Source organism: Melanotaenia boesemani, chromosome 6 (assembly GCF_017639745.1).
Source record: "Melanotaenia boesemani isolate fMelBoe1 chromosome 6, fMelBoe1.pri, whole genome shotgun sequence".
Classification (NCBI taxonomy): Eukaryota; Metazoa; Chordata; class Actinopteri; order Atheriniformes; family Melanotaeniidae; genus Melanotaenia; species Melanotaenia boesemani.
Genome location: NC_055687.1, coordinates 4,201,887 through 4,225,649, shown reverse-complemented (window position 1 = coordinate 4,225,649; position 23,763 = coordinate 4,201,887). Strand labels below are relative to the sequence as shown.

Genomic DNA, 23,763 nt, shown 5'->3' with positions numbered 1-23,763 from the left:
GCTTCAACAAAGAAAGACCAAACCTTCAGTGGACGCTTCTTTTATACCCAATCCTGACACCCTCACTTATCACCAGGTAATGCTGACTGGAGAGATGAGACATGTGGTTTGTGCCTGTTTGTATTATTTTCAAACAGAACTGGACTCGTTTTGTTCTCTGTGTATTAATCAGTAAACGTTCTTTTTTGTATTTAAAACATTTGTCCTGCTTTTTGTGTTTTTCATTCAGCAGTGGAGCCCTCGGTGAGCGGTACAAGCTTAAACCAGCAACCCCAGGTTCCTCCAGGTCAACCTGAAGCTCGTCTCATGTTGGTGTGTTATTTCTACAATCAGCATCAACCTTGACAGACTTCTCAATTTTTAAAAACATAATGGATGAATGAAACAGGGGATCCAGGATCTTTGGTAATATAGCTTCTGGAATTATATTTTTTATTAAACCATCTTTAATGTTTGGATATCTTCAACAGAAGGAAGCTGGAAATATATATATGGAAATAATACCATTTATTCATTAATTTATGTTAATGATTTAAAGCAAGCACAACCGATTCTTGTTTTATTTTATTTACTTTTTGTTTAAGAACTTGTTAAAATTAAATAGATTTCAATAGCTGTGTTAACTTCAGTATTTTTTGTAATTTAGTTAATATTATCACATTTCTGTCAGTTATGCCAGCGAACATTCAGATGTGATAGCGTTTTAAGGCAAATCTGTTCTGCAGATTTGATAATGAACCAAAAGAGTAGAGATGCTTATGTCATCTGTATGGGTAAGTTTTATATAGGTTTTGTAATGTATAATTGTATTTTAATGTAGTGTAGAACAGCCCAACCAGAGACAGGAGTTGAGAAGTAGCTCTGACTACAAATTCTGTTTGCATGGCATCACTTACAGACATTTGTGACTATGTACAAATGCAATGTACCTGTCAAATAATTCAAATAAATAATAAAAAACACTATGTAGGGTAAAAAATAAAATGCATTACTGAGCAGAGAATAAGAATTTTAAAACATGGCAAATGTAACCTGTGTGTGAGGATGGTAGTTTGATGGAGTTCAAAAGAAGGTGTCAGAATTAATATATGCATCAAAAAGAAGGGAAATTAAGTAAAACTTTATATTTAAATTTGACACAGAAGTTCAATTTTCAGAATAGTTTGATATATAGCGACGACAGATGCAACTTTAAAGTGAGAGAAAAATAAATTATCTAAAACAATTGAAGTGGTAAAACATAAAAGTAAGATATTATCTAACAGATGTTCTCAGAATAATTTTAAAATGTCATTGGTTCGTATTTTGGTGTCTCTTATTTATTTATTTATTTATTTTACAGGAGATGAAAAAGAACTCCATTACCCATACACCCTCACTCCAGCGTACTACGTCAGAACGTTCGTGAGTCGATAAATTACAACATGGAGGATTTGGTAGCTGTCGAAAAGAGCCCGGTAAGAGTTGGTGACATTTGTTTTGTTTTGATTAAAGTTGCGTTTTTCTCCTACTCGTTCTCAAGCCTCGTTTTTTAGTTCTACTATCTGTATGTTTTTGTCGCACTTTTTTTCTGCGAGATTGTTCATTAAATCTACTGAACCGTAAACCTGCCAATTCATTCTCAGTTCAGCTGCTATGTCATGCCTGTTAGCTGTTAGCTGCTAGCGTTAGCATTGTGTATTCAGAGCTAACAAGACAATTATTTGCTCCGAGTTTATTCTGAGCCAAAACAAATTAAAAGCTTGATTACAGTTAAGTTTAATCATTCGGGAGTTATTTTTATTGATTGTCGGCATGTGGATATTGGCTTTAATTTGTCAAGTTTTAAATTAATTGCTAAAGTTAGCAACCGGCAAACAAGCTACGTTAGCCAGTGTTTTCTTTGTGAAATCTTGGGAAGTAATGGTTAGATATTCAACATACAATATATTTTGTAATAGTGTATTGTGGTTTAAATGTGGTGATAGACTTTGCAATCTACCAGATCTTTGGTTTGTGTCATATGTTTAAATATCCATACTACATACTAGGTGTGAGACATTTACTACATTGTAATTAATCCATAATCTTGTCTCATTTTTGCCTTCACAGGAAGAAATGCCGGCAATTATAAGCTCCAGGCCTCAGACAGGTCTATCCTTTCTGGCACCAGAACCAGAAGACCTGGAGGACCTCTATACCAGATACAAGGTCTCATTTCTGCTTTCAGTCCAAAATTCTCACTTACCCTTTCCATAAAAATAAAAAATGAAAATAACAATGATAATTTATGTGTACACAAGACTTCAGACTGCTGTAACTTTTCCTACTGATGCTCCAAACAAAGGAACACTTTTTCATTTTAAAGTCTTTAATAGTTTTATCCATCTAGGCTGCATCCATAGCTTATCGATGATAAATAATTCTCCCCACAATCCCTAATCTGTTTTATTTAAAAGAGAAACGTTAGAGAAATAGTTAAAATGCCATTAAGTGAGATTTTCTCCCTTTTTCTTCATATTTCCGGCTTTGTATTTCAGTTAAATGATCTGTTTATTGGCCAAGCAACGCTGTCTAGATGGAAGGAGTATTATTCTGATTTGTGATTTCATTCATCGCTGTGATTTCCACTGAGCTGCACTCATCATTTCTGAGTCAGATTAACTCAGTTATTTAAACATTTGACCCATTAATGAATTGAGGTGTTTGATCAGGTGCGTTGGATTGAATTTTTGAAAGTTTATTTTTCTTTTCAATAAAGTTTCCTGAAATGATTTTTTTCTAAACTGGGCCTATAGAGATTTTAATCTACAGTCATTTAGCAAACGCTTTTATCCAAAGCGAGATGAACATTGGGATGAGCTTGACTAATATAAGTGTGTGCTGCCAACTTTTTCCATTTAATTGACTGCAAGTCCAACAAGAATGGGACAACATTCCTCCTAAAACTCCAGCAACTGGTGTCCAGTTTTGTTTTGAGGCTGTTTGGGAAAATTATCAGCATACAAATACACAAGATTTAGAAAATGATGTGAGCTAGGTCTATCTATAAGTATAAAATAAAAAAAACTTTTTGTTTACTTAATTGGTTACAAATATTGTTTGGTAAGAAGGCAGATTTTGATTTATTAATCTAACCTTTATTTATTTAGAAAGTCTTCTGAGACTCTTTTTCCAGGGAGACTTTGCCAAGAAGGCAGGCTGTACATAAACACAGCACTCAGTAAAGCACTTAAATACAACAAGAAATCAGATGTAAAACACATCAAATCATATTAAGAGCAGCATTTACAGACTGAAGTTAAATAAGTTCATAACACGCTTTAAACTGACCAAAACAGAGCAAGTTACTGAGCTTTCAGGTGTGTTCCTGGACCAAGGCTGTAACTGTTCTCCATACGCGGATTTCTAATAAAAACTGAGTGCAGTGTCTCAGTAAATAACATACGATGTTCATGTGAAAGGAAAATGATTAAATCAAAGTTAAAATTAGGAAATTTATACTGATAACATTTAATAAGATTTTTATTTTTTACAACTGTGAATAAAACTAAAACAAACATCCTTTATTTTTCTTTGTTTTGATGATTTTTCTTAATGTTTTTGGCCTGGAGAAAGATCAAACATCTTAAAGCAGCGATCTCTAATGGATCATTAGCCTCGCTTACATGAGAGTTTTAATTTAGCTTTAATTCAGAATAAAAATAAAATCCTCTTTAAAACAACCTTCCAAACGCCTAATTCTGAATGAAAATAGCCATTCCAAATTAAACTTAAATCCAAAGTAAGTGGTGGTTTATTGTGATGTTAAATCTGAATTGAATATTTTTTCTATGTCTACCTTCATTCCGCTTTAAATTAATTCTGGTTGTTCTGAGCATGCTCGTTGTCCTGTCGCCATGACGATACGGTACTCTACCTCCCTTCTCCTCCTTAGCTGGGCTTCCATGTTGTAGACGAAAAGAAAAGAAGCAGGAACGGGAGTTTGTTTACATCCGTCACGTCCGTCCTGTCCAATCAGAACCCCTCCCAACCCCCAGATCTAAAGCAGAATTAAATAAACGCTTTTTTCATGTAAACCTCAGTTCAGACTATTTCCATGTAAACGCGAAGGAGAATACTTTTGTTCAGAATATCTCATTCTGAGTGGAAAACATCCTGTAACCGGGGCCAGTGGGCAGAACTTTAGCTAGAATCATGTGGGAGCAGGTCAGTGGCGTGTCGGTCCTGACGTCCAGCAGGAAGAGCTGCTTCAGTTCAAAGAGACAAACCCCACGACCGTCTTGCTGCTGCAGGGTTTTCATGGGGTTGTGTTCACCTTCAGCAGGCTCTCACGCTTCCTCGTCTTCTTCTGCAGAAGCTGCAGCAGGAGCTGGAGTTCCTGGAGGTGCAGGAGGAGTACATCAAAGATGAGCAGAAGAACCTGAAGAAGGAGTTCCTGCACGCTCAGGAGGAGGTGAAGAGGATACAGAGCATCCCTCTAGTCATTGGCCAGTTCCTGGAGGCCGTTGACCAGAACACTGCTATTGTTGGCTCCACCACAGGTAACATTAACCCTTAAAACTCTGCTGCATCACTTCTGTCGTTACCAGTGACTCAGGAACGCGAGTGTGTAGCTCTGTGATGGACAGGTTAGTCTTTATTAGGGCCCTATGAAATCCGTTTTATGTTTTACAAAATGCCGTTTAAATTTTTTTCCATATTCTGTTTTTTGGTTTTTGAGTTTTGAAAATTCGGTTTTTAGGGGGGGGGGGGGTGGAATAAAGCCAAGAAGACGTTTCTGATGCACGGTGGCGCCACAAAGCCGCTGAGCTGGAGTTGGTTTAGTGAGGAAAGCAGGTAAATAGTAGCAGGAATAACTGGAAATGAGGAAAAAGTGGAAACATGGAAATAGTTTCTGTTGTGTGTTTGTTTCAATAACAATATTTTTTCTCCTGAAAGACAAGACTTGAACGTCTGCATGTTGACTGGGATTGAATGGGTTCAGCTCCTACATGCAGGTTTACATTAAAATAACAGTAAAACACGGAGTTCTACGTTTCTTGAGCTGACTTACCTCTTTTCTCTAGCTGGAGTATAGAAACTGTTCCAGACCACATCAGCTTCTAGTCTGTTTATATGGAGAAATTTATATAACAAGTTTAAATGGACCTAGTGGTTACAGAGGCCCCTGATCCTGGACCCTGCCCCCCAGAGATGGTTAAAGATGAAGTAAAAACTATTATTATTATTATAATAATATCACCAAACAGTCTTTAAAGTCAGACACTTGGCAAAACCTTCTAAGCAGGCTCATAATAAATTACACTGCTCTATAAAAATGAAGTCTCTACCCCAGAGGAGCTGGCTTCATGTTCATTTTGTAAAATATACAGACGTGTTGGTGTCAGAAATGCTCACAGGGCAAACAGGAACCAGTAGAGCGCCCGTCCAACCTGAAGGAGGCGCCAAAGTCAACAAAACCAACACGAAGCTGCTCTTTATTCATGTATGGCACAAATTATGGCTTACGGACCAACGTGCAGACAAACTGTCAGTTAAAAAGCTAATTAAGAAAATAATTGTCATTAAAATAAATAAAAGAATAAAAGTGTTGTTTGAGCTCCGGTTGCTGCCAGGAGCTCTGACTCACAGCTGGAGGTTTAATTAATTCAGCTTTCCAGGCATGTGGCTCGAATGGATCAGTTTCATCATTCATTTTGCTTCTATTTGATTTAGACACCAGAATTTATTGTCGGACTTCAAACACGCCCGATAACGCCTCACAGCCAGCATCGCAGAACTCCCATCTCCTCAGAAAGTTCAGAGAACGGCAGAGCTTTCATTAAGTTTACCACTAATAACATCGTTCGTTACCCCCTTTAGTCCAGGGATCATAAGTCTGGTTTAACTTGCATTTACTGCCTGCAGCAGCCGTCATCCTAAGACCTTCACGTCAGGCTGTTTCCTGCATCTGAATGAGAAGCAGTTTCTGTGTTTTCATGTTGGATTTCAAGCTAGAAAACAATGGTTTTACATCACGTCTGCTTTCTGGCGTCTCCTTTAGATTAAATAACATCTGCCGTCTGATGGAGTCAAATCTCGGCCAGATGTTTGGCATTTTTTAAAAGATTTATTTGTTTTTGGGGAGTTCTGTGGAAACTGTAAGGATTCAGATTCCATGAACGTCTGTCAAAACATCAGGATTTGACTCACAGCTTTTAAAAAATAAAAAACTCACTGCAGCAGCGATGAAGCAGCTGCTCATAAATAATTACAGAGTAACGCACCTGCAGTGGAAGACTTAGACATTCATGACCTTCAAGATGAACCTTTCTGCTTCAGACTGAATGATTTATGTTCAGAGGGAGAAACTGAAATCATGACCGTGGCTGTGTAACAGGAAATGCTGGATTTAACCGTTCTTCTAGCATAGATGAAAAATGAAGCTGAGAACGATCGTTTCATGGCGTAGCAGCGGGTGCATCAACCATTTCTCACATCAGATTCTTCTGAGCAAACCTGGAGAGGTTGTGGTGTTTAATTATTCAGTGCTGTGAATCGGAGTTCCTCCTTTTTCAGCTTTATTCCCTTTTCAGGCTCCAACTACTACGTGCGCATCCTGAGCACCATCGACAGGGAGCTGCTGAAGCCCAACGCCTCGGTGGCTCTTCACAAGCACAGCAACGCGCTGGTGGACGTCCTGCCTCCCGAAGCGGACAGCAGCATCATGATGCTGACGTCAGGTACGCTCAGGCCGCTTCTCCAGTTAACGTACCGCCAGAACTCGGAGCGCACCTGAGGGGTTCAGCTGCTTTGAACTGAACTTCTTGTTTTTGCCTCCAGACCAGAAGCCAGATGTGATGTACGCCGACATCGGTGGTATGGACATTCAGAAACAGGAAGTCAGAGAAGCTGTGGAACTGCCTCTCACACACTTTGAGCTCTATAAACAGGTCTGACAAATGTTTAAAAACACCACAGTTGTTCCCAAAGTGGGCCGAATAGCATAAATCTGCTCAGTGGCTTCTGATAATAGCATCATATTTATTAAAAATAAGCAGTGTGTTGTCAGACTGCGCTTGGACTGACGTGTCCTTCCTGGTTTCCTTCCTCAGATTGGGATCGACCCACCGAGGGGTGTCCTCATGTATGGACCGCCAGGCTGCGGGAAGACCATGTTGGCCAAGGCTGTGGCTCATCATACAACAGGTGAGTCCCGTGTGCTGCTGCATGCGATGAGCATCATGTTCCTTTAGGAATCTACTGGTGCACCTGAATAAATTAAATGTCATCGATTTATTTCCATCGTTCAGTAACAGAAGTGAAGCTGCTACAGATTCATTACACAGTGATAAATGTCAAGCCTTTCTTTCTCTTCATTTGAATAATTATGTTTTACAGCAAACGAAAACCTCAAATTCAGCATCTGTGTTGCGGCTAGTGGCATTAATTATTGCTGCAAATACTCCTTTTTTTTTTCTTCTTCTTCTTCGTCTTCTTTTTTTTTTTATTTAATTTTTTTTCATCCAGTGTGTTTTTCACATGTTTTTTATACTCGAGTTTTTTTAACCTCTGGTGATCAGAATTGTCCACCACAAATGCTGCCATGAAATCATCAAACGTCAGTATTTTTTTTTTTTTTTTTTTTTTGTCCATCACTTAAATAACAGACCTGCTGAACATTCTATCATTTTTAAAGATTTTAACCTTTATATATGTTTTTTTACCTGTTTATTTATTTGAAATACTGCATTATTTACTTTGGTATTTTGTGTAGTATCAGATTTGACATTTTGTTTTTAATCTTACTGTCGTAGCCGTTTAAAACTATTCATTCTTTAATGTCAGCATTTCATTTGGAAGAAAAGTCGTGATATTTGACATTTTTACTGGACTCCAGCAGTTTCAACTGGTTGTCATTACAGGCCGATTTCAGCCGTTTGCTCGCTGTTATGTTACGTTAGCGTGGGACCACCAGGGGTCCCAAGATAAATTTATTAGCCGAGACTTGAGAGAACGATGAGATGAGAAAAGGTTTGGTCATTGTTGATCTGTGTGTTATTTCTACAAAGTTCTGTTAATGATAAATTCTGCTTTCTTCTTCTGGTCGACCTTTATGCTGCTTTATCTATTCATACATTCATTTTACATCATTTTACCTCCCAGTCTGACAGCTGGGAAACATCATGTTTGATGCTGGCTGGGATTAAAAGTTTTTATTTTAGTTGCTATTTTGCTGTTTTATATCAGCTTGAGCTGCTTGTAGAAGGGTTAAGATGCACCTGTAGATTGTATAGTAATAGAAAATAAATTCTAATCTGTCTCCAGCGGCTTTCATCCGTGTGGTGGGCTCCGAGTTTGTTCAGAAATATTTGGGTGAAGGTCCTCGAATGGTTCGCGACGTCTTCCGACTGGCAAAGGAAAATGCTCCCGCCATCATCTTCATCGATGAGATTGACGCTATCGCCACGAAGCGTTTTGATGCTCAGACCGGAGGTGCGGTTTAAGTCTCAGATGTTACGTCTTCTCTCTGAAGGTCAGGCTTTTCTCTGACGAAGTCTCTGTGAACGTTTGTCCTGCAGCTGACAGGGAGGTGCAGAGAATCCTGCTCGAGCTGCTAAATCAGATGGACGGCTTCGACCAGAACGTCAATGTCAAGGTGAGTCCAGCTGCTTCATGGCTGCACCATCTGTCCACACGCTGACGGGCGGCGGAGCTCCGTGAGCCGGTCGACTGCTCAGAGAGCGTCCGCCGAGCTCGTACTGTCACTCATCAAAACCTCAGCTCGTAATGCCGGAAGTTATTTACAGTTGTTTAAAAATAAAATAGATACAGTAAATACAAAAAAGAAAAGACGGAGTGGAATAACGTAAATATGAAATAAATCAATAACGATATTAAATTACCAAATAATTTTAAAAATGGAAATACAAATAAATAAATTATTAAATAAAAATAAATAAAATGGCCAGAAGTTGTTTACACGTCCAGCAGCGCTCAGAGACGCCAGGCTGATGCTCACCAGTGATTCAGGTTTTAGCCTCAGAGGAAGAACCGGTTTGTCTGTGAACCCTCAGGGTCGGAGCTCCATTTGTTTTTTAATATTTTTTATTTTTGCATTTTAAATAACACATAAAACATATTTACCTTCCTCATGTTTAGAGATGTGGCGATTATAAATGTTCCTGGTACGATTGTCAAAGAAATGATCGCCTTTATTTTATTTAATTAATTTACTAACTAACTAATTTATTTAGACGGCTAAAATCACACCGACGTTCCTTAACGGGCTTCATCACAGAACCAAATAATATAGAAACAAAGAATAAATAAATCCCACGTATGAACCCTGGATTTCTCTCAGAGAAAACAGATGAAAGGCTCCTGGACCTGGACCAGGACCTGGACTTGGGAGGCTTCTCTGTGGAAACTTGAAGATTTTTTAGAAAGCTGAAAACATCCAGCTGCTTTCTGTGGACACAGAAATAATCCTGGAACAGTGGAAGTAAGGGAACGTGGCCTCATGTCTGGGATGTGCTACGGAGCAGGAACGCTGCTGAGCTGGTCTCGTGCTGCAAACCCAGAGCTGTACACCGTTAAAAAATGCAAATGACACCATAACATTTCATTTCAGTGTGACGTTAACGTACGGAGTATTTACAAAGCTGCCGGGTATCCTGGTGGGTCTGTTTACTCCAGGCTGGTGAGCCATGCGCCACATGACACCTGGCTCATGTTTTTATTTTTTTTTAGAACCAAAGACATCTGACATGGACGATTTAATCCATCAGTTAGGAGGGAAACGTCCTTCCTCAACATGAATAATGAAAGTCTTTCATTTCTGTCCTGGTTGTTGAAAGTTTACAGTTTCATCTGGAACAAAAGAGTGAAATACCTGATGATCTTTATATGTTGACACCCCCCCCCCCCCCCCCCCTCAGGTGATCATGGCTACCAACAGAGCCGACACCCTGGACCCGGCCCTGCTCCGTCCCGGCCGTCTGGACAGAAAGATCGAGTTCCCGCTTCCCGACCGCAGGCAGAAACGTCTCATCTTCTCCACCATCACCAGTAAAATGAACCTCTCTGAGGAGGTGGACCTGGAGGACTGTATCCTTCATTCAGCAACATGTTCATGTGATGTGTGTGTGTTTAAACTGTCAGGGTGTGTGTTGTCCGTCACACACAGAAAAGCTTGTGTTCTTTCAGCTGATATCACCTCCTGCTACGTTTCTGTGCAGGATGTTTGTTCATGTGCGGCTGTGTGGATGCTGTGACCTCCATCATGGTGATTGACCTCCTGACGGAGTTCCTCTGGAGAACGTTTGTTAGTTGACGACTTTGGTTTGTTTCCACCACAATGTTGCTGCTACAAAACTGTTTGCCTCCACTTTGATGGAGAACTCTGGGAAAGATCCGTGGACAGACGTTTATCTTGCACACGTCCCCATGCTGATAATCGGAAGGATGGGAATAAATTTGATGACAGTTGTATCAGGTAACACAGAGGAACGCTTTGATTGGTCAAAGTTTCAAACAGAATTTAGCTGCGATCACAACATTCCTGAACGGACTTAAAGATGGAGACTTTAAATGGTGCTAAAATCAATGTGGCTCGAGGAGCCGTTCCTTTCAAAGAGCCATTCCAAAGACTGGCTCGTTCTTACAAAATTTCACAATATATAAGAATGACAAACAGTTTAAATTTCCCATATAAAATCTACTGTACAAGATTAAAAAAATTATGGGAAAAATAGAGATAAAAACGGATAAACCTGAGCAGTCACATTCTAGTAAATGTTTTGGATCGAACTCACAGTGTTTGGGCAGAGAGTTGTTCAGAAACATAGATGCTTCTCATGAATGGAGCGTGTTGGACATCAAACGTCTATGATGTCACAAACGTGATGAAGGTAGTGTGGAAAATTTGTATATAAAACGAATGGCTCACAAATGAATGGCTCACAGCTGTGACTTTGTTCATCATTCATTTAAAAGAGCCGTTCAAAAGAATCGATTCGTTCATCAACGTCACATCTCTAGAGGGGAGATCGACATGTGGATCACTGCAACGTCTGCAGTGATGTGGACTGGAGTCAGAAGCAAAGCTCTGGGATTTACCAGTCGATCTACGTTCCTACCCTCACCTCTGGTAACGAGCTGTCGGTAAAGAACTGAAAGAACCAGATCATGAATACAAGCAGCTGAAATGAGTTTCCTCCGCAGGGTGGCCGGGCTCTCCCTTAGAGAGGGTCAGAGCTCAGTTATCGTCAGTAGAGTCGCTGCTCCTTCCTATAGTAAGATTGGGACCTCAGCAGAAGGGTCTCAAACGTGGGATGGGGCCGATATTTTGGGACGCGTCCCAGGTTTTGCCTGCAGAAAGGCGTGCACTGTTTCGGCTCGTTTCTGCTGAGCAGGACTTCTGATCATAGACGCTGCTGTTCAGTCTGTCCGCAACGCCTTCATGGAGCCGATTTGCAACTTTTTAGATGAGTTTGAAGATCCTACGAGCAGGGCTGTGCTCCACAGGTTTACATGCATTACTGAAAGCATGGCTAAAGCTGCGCTGTGCAAGAAGCCCGTCACGCTCAAGCTGCAGATTCCCACCTCCTCCTTCCTCTTATTCATGTGTCGTGTTGTTACTCAGGATTACAGCATTTTAGCTAGCTAACTGTTCCCGAATTATCTATGACAAACAACAACTGATTGGCCAGAATGATTAACTGGAGCAACGATCCCTTCAGTTTTCACCTCGTCTGCTAGAAGTTTACCTGGAAGGCTTCAGGAGTTTTCTCTTCCTTCTTTAGTTTGGACTCCTTCCTGCAAGCTTATACAGACCCTGCTTCGTTTTTATTCTCGTGTTAAAGGTCAGGATATTGTCTCTGCGGACGGTTTAAATTCACCATCTCCTCTTGGAAAATGATTTCTAGGCTTGCTTTCATCAGCTGATTCAGAGTAAGCAGTGTGTGGTGTGCTCAGCTGGCGGCGCTACGTTTGCTAACAGGTTAGCTAAAAGTGTGATCACAGACGACAGAAGCCGTCTTGATGCAGACATTAACAGTTTTTCTGTTACAGCCAGAGTTGTGAAGTACCTCCACCAGCCTCCACTCTGAGGATAAACTAGCTTCATATTTTGGCTCTGATTCTTGTTGTTATTCGGGCTTAGCTGCTGTTCAGATGTTGCCAGACCAGACAAAATCTCCGGAGCTGACATCAACTCCATCTGCCAGGAGGTGAGCTGCAGCTTTAATCATCTGTTTGTTTACATGTTCTCCAGTTTGTTGGCCTGGATTATTAAAATAAACATGACTTTGCCTCCCCCCTCCCTCTCAGGCTGGTATGCTGGCTGTACGTGAGAACAGGTACATCGTCCTGGCCAAAGACTTTGAAAAAGCTTACAAGACCGTCATCAAGAAGGACGAGCAGGAGCACGAGTTCTACAAGTAGAGAGGAGGCAACGTCCTGGGGAAAATAAGGTGTCCACACACACGAGTGTGTTATTGATCTCCGTTTGTGTATCTGTGGATTTACACTCTGCATTGATTTCTGGACTAAATTCACTCACTGCAGCGCAGGGCTGGACATCAGATTAGCCCCGTCTCAGCCCTGAGGCCACACAACCAGGAGAAGGGGTGTGTTTTTTCTACCGGTGCTCTTCTGGTTCCTATAAATACCTGGCCCTGACTGCAGCTAGAATAGAACATTTGTATCTGTATGTATTCACTTAAGAAAATAAGACTTAAAAAATCCATTAAAGGTGTTTTCCATAAGATTGTTGATTGTTTTTTTGCCATCAGCTGGACAGTCAGAGCAGGAAACAAGTTTTTATTAACCAGTTATTCATTTTTAAAGCAGCCTCAACTCCTCAGGTGGAACATTTTCTTTTGAATGTGCAGATGAACTTTTTAGAATATGAAATCTGAAAAAAACACTTTAATTTACTTTCAGGTCCTTAGAGGACACAAACGTCCTCACCAAAACGCAAAATAATAACGGTTCATTTTTATTCCACTTAAATGCCAGTTTGATGGCACAATGTCACTGTTTTTATGAAAAGAAATCCACATACAGCAAGTTATTTGTCCCTTTTTACTCCTCGACCCAGATGTTTAGAGCCGAGCCCCAGATGTTTCTGTTCCTCTGAACTGAGGTGTGTTAGAGGCTGAAATCTGAAAGCTGGTTTAATGGATCAGAGCTTCAGGTGGAGCAACGTCACACTATCTAATCATCATATTCCTTTTACTTCTCACATATAAACACTTATGAATCCCCAGAGATAAATTTTAGGTGTAAATCCTCCCCGTCCACTTTACCAGCTCCACCTGTTCACATGCTTGTTAACACGATTATCTCATCAGCCAATCACAGGGCAGCAACCCAGCTCCAGCTCAGGTCCAACTGAGCATCAGAATGAGGAAAAAAGGGATAATTAAAAAGAAAATAACAGGTTAGCTGCATAGAACAAGTCTCCATGGTAACCAAATCATGGAAAAGTGGAAAATCCATCTTAAATCTGCTGTTGATATAAAACATTCTAACACAAAGTGTCCTTCATGTAAAGATCCAACTTTAAAAGATTAAATTTATTAACATCTGTGAGACCAAGTGGTCTCTTAGTCCCGGTAGCCGTACATCAGGTGAAGGAACACCCGTGCGGTTATGCTGCCGCCTGTATGAAGATCTTGGAGTTGACAGAGCCGACTCAAGTTGACGCCAGACTCTGGCCTGGTGTCTCGGCTAGTCCCTGCGTGGTAGCGCTGCTTCTTCCTTCTTAACCCTGGCGGGATGTTGAAGTGCTCCTGCGCGAGGTTGGAGCTCGTCCTAAAAGCCACAAGCAGGAGGAAGATTATGGTTACAGGAACTCCACAGCTAAGGCCACGTTTATCTGATGCTGTGCAGAAACAAGGAGCTGCACCCACCAGGAGGACGTGGTGGGGAGGCTGTAGGTGACCTGGTCGAAGTAGTAGGGGCAGAGCTGCAGGGCTGCCAGCTCTGGACGGTGGTGCATCCGGGCAAAGATTCGATCCAGGTTGCAGTTTGGTCCGAAGTGCTCTCTGGGGCAGACGATGCTCCATAAGGCTGACACCAGCCCGTCCATGGAGGTCTGCGCTGCTGAGAGCCTGAGAGGAATTAACCTGTACGCAGGTGTGTGTGCTGCCATTTTCAGCTCTGCCACACAGAAACGCCGTGTTACTGATCTGATTGGCTCAGTGTTGACATGAAACGAGCAAATGTTACTTACATGTGAACCTCAGAGAAGATCCCCTGCATGAAGTGTTGACTTTTAAACCGGTCCAGTTCCAGAACACCTCCCAGGATCAAACCACAACATCAGGGCGACGACGGCTCCTTGTACGAATGTGGGTTCATTTCTGAGCCGGGGCGTCACGAGGAGCTGCGTGAATGTGAAGCAGCTCACACTCCTGCATCTTACAACAGCCAGACGGAACGCTGAGTCATGTTTACTTTGCACAAGGTCATGTTTTTGTTTCTGAAGTTCAGGATGTAAATAAAGGTTTTTATTTGCCTAAAAAAAAAGTGCAGAAATTCTGGGGTCATATTAAAATTTTTCCATCTATTTCTTTTATATTATTATTAGTAGTAGTTGTGTTTAATTTTATTTTATTATTTTGTTAAGAAAAATTACAGCAATGCAATTTCCCTCTGAGATAAACAACATTTTATTTCATTCTTTTCATTTTATTGATATAATTTTTATTCTATTTTGTTTACACGTTCATTTTGCTTAGGTAAATATGTAAGTAAGTAATAATGAGTAATATAAGTAATATATGACCTGGTTGTGTATCAGTGATGATGAAGCACTGAGGAACGGAGCTGCTGTAACAGAGTCCAGGTAATTACACCTTCCATGTGCTGATGACTTACTGAGCTCTAAACAAGATTTGTAGCAGCAGCAGAAGAAATCACGTGGATTTTCTGCTTTTACAGTGATTATGTATTAAAGCTCTAATAAAAATAAACAACATGTAAGAAAAATGATTATTGTAAATATTAGAGGAAAATAGAAGCAACATAAGAGATTTGGAAAATATTAAATGGTATTATAAACTATGGGCCTAATATCCTTTTCAATTATTTTATTAATACTGGCAAAAAATGTCCAACATAAATGATGTAACCAGTCGCTTCAGTGATTTCGTTGTTAACGTTGGACCAAAGCTGGCGAGAGGAATGAAAGTGGTGCCTGAAGACGAGGATGAAGGAACAATAGCAAGAAACGGTGTCTGCATGTAAGTCGAAGAAAATTAGATTAATATAGTTAATAAATGCAAAAATAAGACAGCAGACTGGAATTCTGGGAATTTTTCAATCGTTAACACAAAACAAACACCAATTTACAAACTACAGGCCGTTTCACCGCTTTCACACTTTTCTAAAATCCTGGAAAAGTTATTTATTAAAAGACGGGTAAATTTATCGACAAACATCAGACGGGTTTAGAAAGTAATCGCATGTAATAGAGGAAATTACTAAATGTAGTTCAAACTGTTTGCAGCAGGTGTGTTTATTGACCGCAGAAAGCCTTTGACACTATTGATGGTGGTACTTTGATGACTAAATCGGATTGATGGAGGTACTTTGATGACTAAATCGGATTGATGGTGGTACTTTGATGAATAAATCGGATTGATGGAGGTACTTTGATGAATAAATCGGATTGATGGAGGTACTTTGATGAATAAATCGGATTGATGGTGGTACTTTGATGACTAAATCGGATTGATGGAGGTACTTTGATGAATAAATCGGATTGATGGAGATACTTTGATGAATAAAACGGATTGATGGTGGTACTTTGATGACTAAATCGGATTGATGGAGGTACTTTGATGACTAAATCGGATTGATGGTGGTACTTTGATGACTAAATCGGATTGATGGTGGTACTTTGATGAATAAAACGGATTGATGGTGGTATTTTGATGACTAAATCGGATTGATGGTGGTACTTTGATGACTAAATCGGATTGATGGTGGTACTTTGATGAATAAATCGGATTGATGGAGGTACTTTGATGAATAAATCGGATTGATGGTGGTACTTTGATGACTAAATCGGATTGATGGAGGTACTTTGATGACTAAATCGGATTGATGGTGGTACTTTGATGAATAAATCGGATTGATGGGGGTACTTTGATGAATAAATCGGATTGATGGTGGTACTTTGATGAATAAATCGGATTGATGGTGGTACTTTGATGAATAAAACGGATTGATGGTGGTACTTTGATGAATAAATCGGATTGATGGTGGTACTTTGATGAATAAATCGGATTGATGGTGGTACTTGGATGAATAAATCGGATTGATGGTGGTACTTGGATGAATAAATCGGATTGATGGTGGTACTTTGATGAATAAATCGGATTGATGGAGGTACTTTGATGAATAAAACGGATTGATGGTGGTACTTTGATGACTAAATCGGATTGATGGCGGTACTTTGATGACTAAATCGGATTGATGGTGGTACTTTGATGAATAAATCGGATTGATGGAGGTACTTTGATGAATAAAACGGATTGATGGTGGTACTTTGATGACTAAATCGGATTGATGGAGGTACTTTGATGACTAAATCGGATTGATGGTGGTACTTTGATGAATAAATCGGATTGATGGTGGTACTTTGATGACTAAATCGGATTGATGGAGGTACTTTGATGAATAAATCGGATTGATGGCGGTACTTTGATGACTAAATCGGATTGATGGTGGTACTTTGATGAATAAATCGGATTGATGGAGGTACTTTGATGAATAAAACGGATTGATGGTGGTACTTTGATGACTAAATCGGATTGATGGAGGTACTTTGATGACTAAATCAGATTGATGGTGGTACTTTGATGAATAAATCGGATTGATGGGGGTACTTTGATGAATAAATCGGATTGATGGTGGTACTTTGATGAATAAATCGGATTGATGGGGGTACTTTGATGACTAAATCGGATTGATGGTGGTACTTTGATGAATAAATCGGATTGATGGAGGTACTTTGATGAAAAAATTGGATTGATGGTGGTACTTTGATGACTAAATTGGATTGATGGTGGTACTTTGATGACTAAATCGGATTGATGGTGGTACTTTGATGAATAAATCGGATTGATGGTGGTACTTTGATGACTAAATCGGATTGATGGTGGTACTTTGATGACTAAATCGGATTGATGGTGGTACTTTGATGAATAAATCGGATTGATGGTGGTACTTTGATGACTAAATCGGATTGATGGTGGTACTTTGATGAATAAATCGGATTGATGGGGGTACTTTGATGAATAAATCGGATTGATGGAGGTACTTTGATGACTAAATCGGATTGATGGAGGTACTTTGATGAATAAATCGGATTGATGGTGGTACTTTGATGACTAAATCGGATTGATGGAGGTACGTTGATGAATAAATCGGATTGATGGAGGTACTTTGATGACTAAATCGGATTGATGGCGGTACTTTGATGACTAAATCGGATTGATGGTGGTACTTTGATGAATAAAACGGATTGATGGTGGTACTTTGATGACTAAATCGGATTGATGGAGGTACTTTGATGACTAAATCGGATTGATGGTGGTACTTTGATGAATAAATCGGATTGATGGTGGTACTTTGATGAATAAATCGGATTGATGGTGGTACTTGGATGAATAAATCGGATTGATGGTGGTACTTGGATGAATAAATCGGATTGATGGTGGTACTTTGATGAATAAATCGGATTGATGGAGGTACTTTGATGAATAAAACGGATTGATGGTGGTACTTTGATGACTAAATCGGATTGATGGCGGTACTTTGATGACTAAATCGGATTGATGGTGGTACTTTCATGAATAAATCGGATTGATGGAGGTACTTTGATGAATAAAACGGATTGATGGTGGTACTTTGATGACTAAATCGGATTGATGGAGGTACTTTGATGACTAAATCGGATTGATGGTGGTACTTTGATGAATAAATCGGATTGATGGTGGTACTTTGATGACTAAATCGGATTGATGGAGGTACTTTGATGAATAAATCGGATTGATGGCGGTACTTTGATGACTAAATCGGATTGATGGTGGTACTTTGATGAATAAATCGGATTGATGGAGGTACTTTGATGAATAAAACGGATTGATGGTGGTACTTTGATGACTAAATCGGATTGATGGAGGTACTTTGATGACTAAATCAGATTGATGGTGGTACTTTGATGAATAAATCGGATTGATGGGGGTACTTTGATGAATAAATCGGATTGATGGTGGTACTTTGATGAATAAATCGGATTGATGGGGGTACTTTGATGACTAAATCGGATTGATGGTGGTACTTTGATGAATAAATCGGATTGATGGAGGTACTTTGATGAAAAAAATTGGATTGATGGTGGTACTTTGATGACTAAATTGGATTGATGGTGGTACTTTGATGACTAAATCGGATTGATGGTGGTACTTTGATGAATAAATCGGATTGATGGTGGTACTTTGATGACTAAATCGGATTGATGGTGGTACTTTGATGACTAAATCGGATTGATGGTGGTACTTTGATGAATAAATCGGATTGATGGTGGTACTTTGATGACTAAATCGGATTGATGGTGGTACTTTGATGAATAAATCGGATTGATGGGGGTACTTTGATGAATAAATCGGATTGATGGAGGTACTTTGATGACTAAATCGGATTGATGGAGGTACTTTGATGAATAAATCGGATTGATGGTGGTACTTTGATGACTAAATCGGATTGATGGAGGTACGTTGATGAATAAATCGGATTGATGGAGGTACTTTGATGACTAAATCGGATTGATGGCGGTACTTTGATGACTAAATCGGATTGATGGTGGTACTTTGATGAATAAAACGGATTGATGGTGGTACTTTGATGACTAAATCGGATTGATGGAGGTACTTTGATGACTAAATCGGATTGATGGTGGTACTTTGATGAATAAATCGGATTGATGGTGGTACTTTGATGACTAAATCGGATTGATGGTGGTACTTTGATGAATAAATCGGATTGATGGCGGTACTTTGATGACTAAATCGGATTGATGGTGGTACTTTGATGAATAAATCGGATTGATGGAGGTACTTTGATGAATAAATCGGATTGATGGAGGTACTTTGATGAAAAAATTGGATTGATGGTGGTACTTTGATGACTAAATCGGATTGATGGTGGTACTTTGATGACTAAATCGGATTGATGGTGGTACTTTGATGAATAAATCGGATTGATGGTGGTACTTTGATGACTAAATCGGATTGATGGTGGTACTTTGATGACTAAATCGGATTGATGGTGGTACTTTGATGAATAAATCGGATTGATGGTGGTACTTTGATGACTAAATCGGATTGATGGTGGTACTTTGATGAATAAATCGGATTGATGGTGGTACTTTGATGAATAAATCGGATTGATGGAGGTACTTTGATGACTAAATCGGATTGATGGAGGTACTTTGATGAATAAATCGGATTGATGGTGGTACTTTGATGACTAAATCGGATTGATGGAGGTACGTTGATGAATAAATCGGATTGATGGAGGTACTTTGATGACTAAATCGGATTGATGGTGGTACTTTGATGAATAAATCGGATTGATGGAGGTACTTTGATGAATAAATCGGATTGATGGTGGTACTTTGATGACTAAATCGGATTGATGGTGGTAGTTTGATGACTAAATCGGATTGATGGAGGTACTTTGATGACTAAATCGGATTGATGGTGGTACTTTGATGAATAAATCGGATTGATGGTTTTACTTTGATGACTAAATCGGATTGATGGTGGTACTTTGATGACTAAATCGGATTGATGGTGGTACTTTGATGAATAAATCGGATTGATGGTGGTACTTTGATGACTAAATCGGATTGATGGTGGTACTTTGATGAATAAATCGGATTGATGGGGGTACTTTGATGAATAAATCGGATTGATGGAGGTACTTTGATGACTAAATCGGATTGATGGAGGTACTTTGATGAATAAATCGGATTGATGGTGGTACTTTGATGACTAAATCGGATTGATGGAGGTACGTTGATGAATAAATCGGATTGATGGAGGTACTTTGATGACTAAATCGGATTGATGGTGGTACTTTGATGAATAAATCGGATTGATGGTGGTACTTTGATGAATAAATCGGATTGATGGTGGTACTTTGATGACTAAATCGGATTGATGGTGGTAGTTTGATGACTAAATCGGATTGATGGAGGTACTTTGATGACTAAATCGGATTGATGGTGGTACTTTGATGAATAAATCGGATTGATGGTGGTACTTTGATGACTAAATCGGATTGATGGAGGTACTTTGATGAATAAATCGGATTGATGGGGGTACTTTGATGACTAAATCGGAGCGGTGTGTGTGGACGGGAGGTGTGTTGAATGCAAAAACATTCTAGCAGCACCAAGTGTTATGAAAGGTTGTATTTGTTTAAAATTGTTCAAACTGAATTTCACTGTGTTAGATATTCTTTTAATGTGGCTCTTAAAACTTAGTGTGGAATCAAGTGTCACACCAAGGTACTTGAATTCAATGACAATATCTAGTTCCTGTCCTCCCAAGAAGACACCTGAATGTTCGATGTCCAGTGGTTGCTTTGTGAACATCATACAGTTTTAGTTGTATTTAACTATAGGCAAGATTTATAAAGCCTCTCATTTACAGGGACCATAGCTGCAGTAAGAACAGAGGCTGTTTCTTGAATATTTTTTGCACTGGTGAAGATGACAGTGTCATCGGCGTACATTTGAAATTCAACATTAACACATGAATTTGGCAAATCATCAATATACATGGAAAATAACAAAGGCCCAAGTATTGACCCCTGAGGTAAACCAACAGGGACATCTACAAATGTGGATTTGACACTGTTAATGCAGACACACTGTTTTCTAAAGTATGATTTTATCCACTGAATTGTGTCCATGGAAAAGTTAAAGTAGGTTAGTTTAGACAGAAAATTTCATGATTTACTGTGTCAAATGCCTTTCGCAGAGAAATACTGCACCAACACAAGCATTAGTGTCCAACATTTGTTTAGTCTTTTTTATAAACAGACAGTTTGCAAACTCTGTGGAATGATTTTCACGGAAACCAAACTGCATTGGATGCAAGTGTGAGTGGTCTTTATTTAAATGTTCATTTATAATTTTTGTTACCCACCTCTCAGCAACTTTCATTTTCAAGCAACGTTCATTTTCTTTAGCTCTGAGACTTTTATGTATGAAGTAAATCTCATTTATAAGAAAACATACTTGAAAAATTTCATAGTTTGATGCTTTAAAGGTTTTTATTTTATGTTTTTACCCTCTGAAGCAGAAATGTGTCCAGTTTCTTCAGCATCTCTACGTCCTGGAGGGTTTTCATGTATCATGTATCTTCTCATGTACACTTTATACATTACTCATTTTTCCTCTCATGACCCCAGGAAACATTCTCTGAAGTTACATCCACATTGTTCAGGTTTAAATCACATTCTGGATTAAGACTGAACAGCCAGACCTGTGTGCAGCTGGTCATTTATCAAAGTTTGATCTATGCGGATGTTACTCTGCTCTGGTGTTGCATCAGTCTGGGTTTCCCTCCCGTCCGGGTGCAGGGAGCAGCTGCAGCGAGTTTGACCCAGTGTCAGTGTTTATATAATTCTTCCTGATCATTAGGCCGTGGATAATGGTGCTGACTCAGGCTGAGCGTGCTTCAACACTTCCACCCAAAATGGCCCAAATCAGCATGTTTAACACTCTGTAGCCATGAGCCACATCATTAAAACCCTCATCAGTCCTCCATGACATCCCTAGAAAAGAGAGACGTTCTCAGGGGCAGAATAACAATCCTCTGTAACTCTCGTCAGGAACAAGGACTGGACTGAAAAGATGTTCTCCAAATCAATCAGTTGGAAAGGGAACATTTCCATGTGTCTGGACAGTAACTTCTGTCTCCCCACTTTTTAAAAGTGGTGTCCATTTTTCTGCTGTTATTTACAAACCTGTTAGTCTCCTCGCTGTGGTTTCTTTTTTCTAAGCTTTTTTTTTTAGGTTTTAGACAGAAATTACTATACATGGCCATCATGATGTCTTACACACACATAAAGCAGAACCAAAAAACGAAGAAACCCAAAAAGGCCTCGAACCACTTCCATTTTAGGGTAGTATTAAGACTATTTGTTATTCGGAAATAGTTGTAAAAATTTATAATAAAGATTAAACAAACAGTTATAAATAGAGGACCTCCAAAAGTGTACCTGCATTGGGATCCCTGACCAGAGCTCATCATTCATGCATTTATTTTATTTAAAGGGCCAGGTGCAGCGACACTGATAAAGATGGCTGCACCAAATCTCCCCTCTGGCAGGAGGCTGCGGTCTATCAGAACCAGAACCTCCCGCCACAAAAACAGTTTCTTCCCCTCTGCCATCAGGCTTTGGAACTCACCTAAAGACTTACCTGACAAACTGACACAACGCAATTCGTTATGTTAGCGACATCTGGATGTTCGTTATCTTAACGCACACCCAAGCACACAGGAGTTATATTAACACACTCCCCCTCCATTGGTCACTTCAATTTGTACATTTTTATACTACAGACTGCACATTTCATGTAAATACACTACTTACTTTTATCTTATTTTTATGTACATAACTTTTTATTTCCACTCTTATATAGTTTTCAGTCTTAATGTTATATGTTCAGTTGGCTTGTTCATATCTTTATGGTTCATATTTATTTATTTATATGTAGGCACCGTCAAATCACAACAAATTCCTTGGAATGGAAGTTACTTGGCAATAAATCTGATTCTGATTCTGATTCTGATTATGCTAATTTCCACCAGCAGTCCTCCACACAGACAAATACAGAAGCAGATAAAAATTAACATAGTGTAAGAATAAAGCTATAAAATTGGCTTATAATAAAACACAGTAGGAGATCAAACGCCTTGTAGTATAAAGTGCTTCAGCAGCTGATTCTACAACAGGTGATGTGATTAAAAGGTCCATAAAACTCTGATTACATCAGATCTAGAGCACCCCAGATCCTCCTCCCCGAGGGCCTTGATTGTAATGACTGAACGTACGGAGGATCTCTGATTGTAGAGAGCTTACGTGGAACCTTTCAATCCAGAAATGGGCTAAAGAAAAGAGTCTGGACTGGGAAAACTGGGAATGCTGCTATCAAAGCTCCGACCTGTAGGTACCTGAACAAATGTTGTGGTGGGAGAACAAATTTAACGGCGTTGTTGACGGGCGGCAAAGATGTCAACATACAGGTCCGTAAAGGCCTGAATTCCAGCGTTTGACCATCCTGAGACGCTTCTGTCAGCAAGAGACGGAGGAAGATGGGATTCGCTGCTTGAGGTGCATGAAGAGATAAAAGCTGTAGATTGAAATAAGGTGACTGAAAATAAATAGCTAAAGACCTACATTTTAAACACAAGTTCCACCCCACTGCAGCCGACTGAGTCCGCCTAACGCCATGTCCATGTGGGCCCACAAGGGTTAAATCTGGGCTGCAGATAAACGTGGGTTCGTCCACGCTTTCCACGGCGACCTCATCTTTGTTTGCCCAAATGGGTTTCAAGTTGGTTCTAACTGGGTTTCAGCTGGAGCCCATATTTCTAAAAAAAACATGGGCATCCTTAAAATTTGCCCTGTTTATGGCCACACTTAGCCCACCTACATGTGTTATGGGGCTCATGCAGAAAGCCCACATTCAAAGTTCAAACTCAT

The 23,763-nt window shown here is 39.7% G+C and overlaps 2 protein-coding genes across 3 annotated transcripts in view; both read left to right on the top strand.

The window, feature by feature from the left end:
* LOC121641689 (E3 SUMO-protein ligase ZBED1-like) overlaps positions 1-23,763 on the top strand; it is a 631,274-nt gene that overhangs the window by 135,284 nt on the left and 472,227 nt on the right. The gene's annotated exons all lie outside the window — the stretch shown is intronic.
* Positions 1,381-12,731, top strand: psmc4 (proteasome 26S subunit, ATPase 4). 2 transcript variants are annotated; one of them, XM_041987945.1, is made up of 11 exons: positions 1,381-1,457; positions 2,092-2,190; positions 4,337-4,523; positions 6,558-6,704; positions 6,805-6,914; positions 7,077-7,170; positions 8,290-8,457; positions 8,544-8,620; positions 9,903-10,071; positions 12,139-12,194; positions 12,295-12,731. In XM_041987945.1, the coding sequence occupies exons 1-11, from the start codon at positions 1,425-1,427 to the stop codon at positions 12,406-12,408; spliced, it is 1,254 nt and encodes a 417-aa protein (XP_041843879.1). In that variant the 5' UTR covers positions 1,381-1,424; the 3' UTR covers positions 12,409-12,731. The 2 variants fall into 2 exon arrangements, with proteins under 2 accessions (XP_041843879.1, XP_041843880.1); XM_041987946.1 differs by lacking the exons at positions 12,139-12,194; positions 12,295-12,731 and adding an exon at positions 10,171-10,612 and having other exon boundaries at positions 9,903-10,137.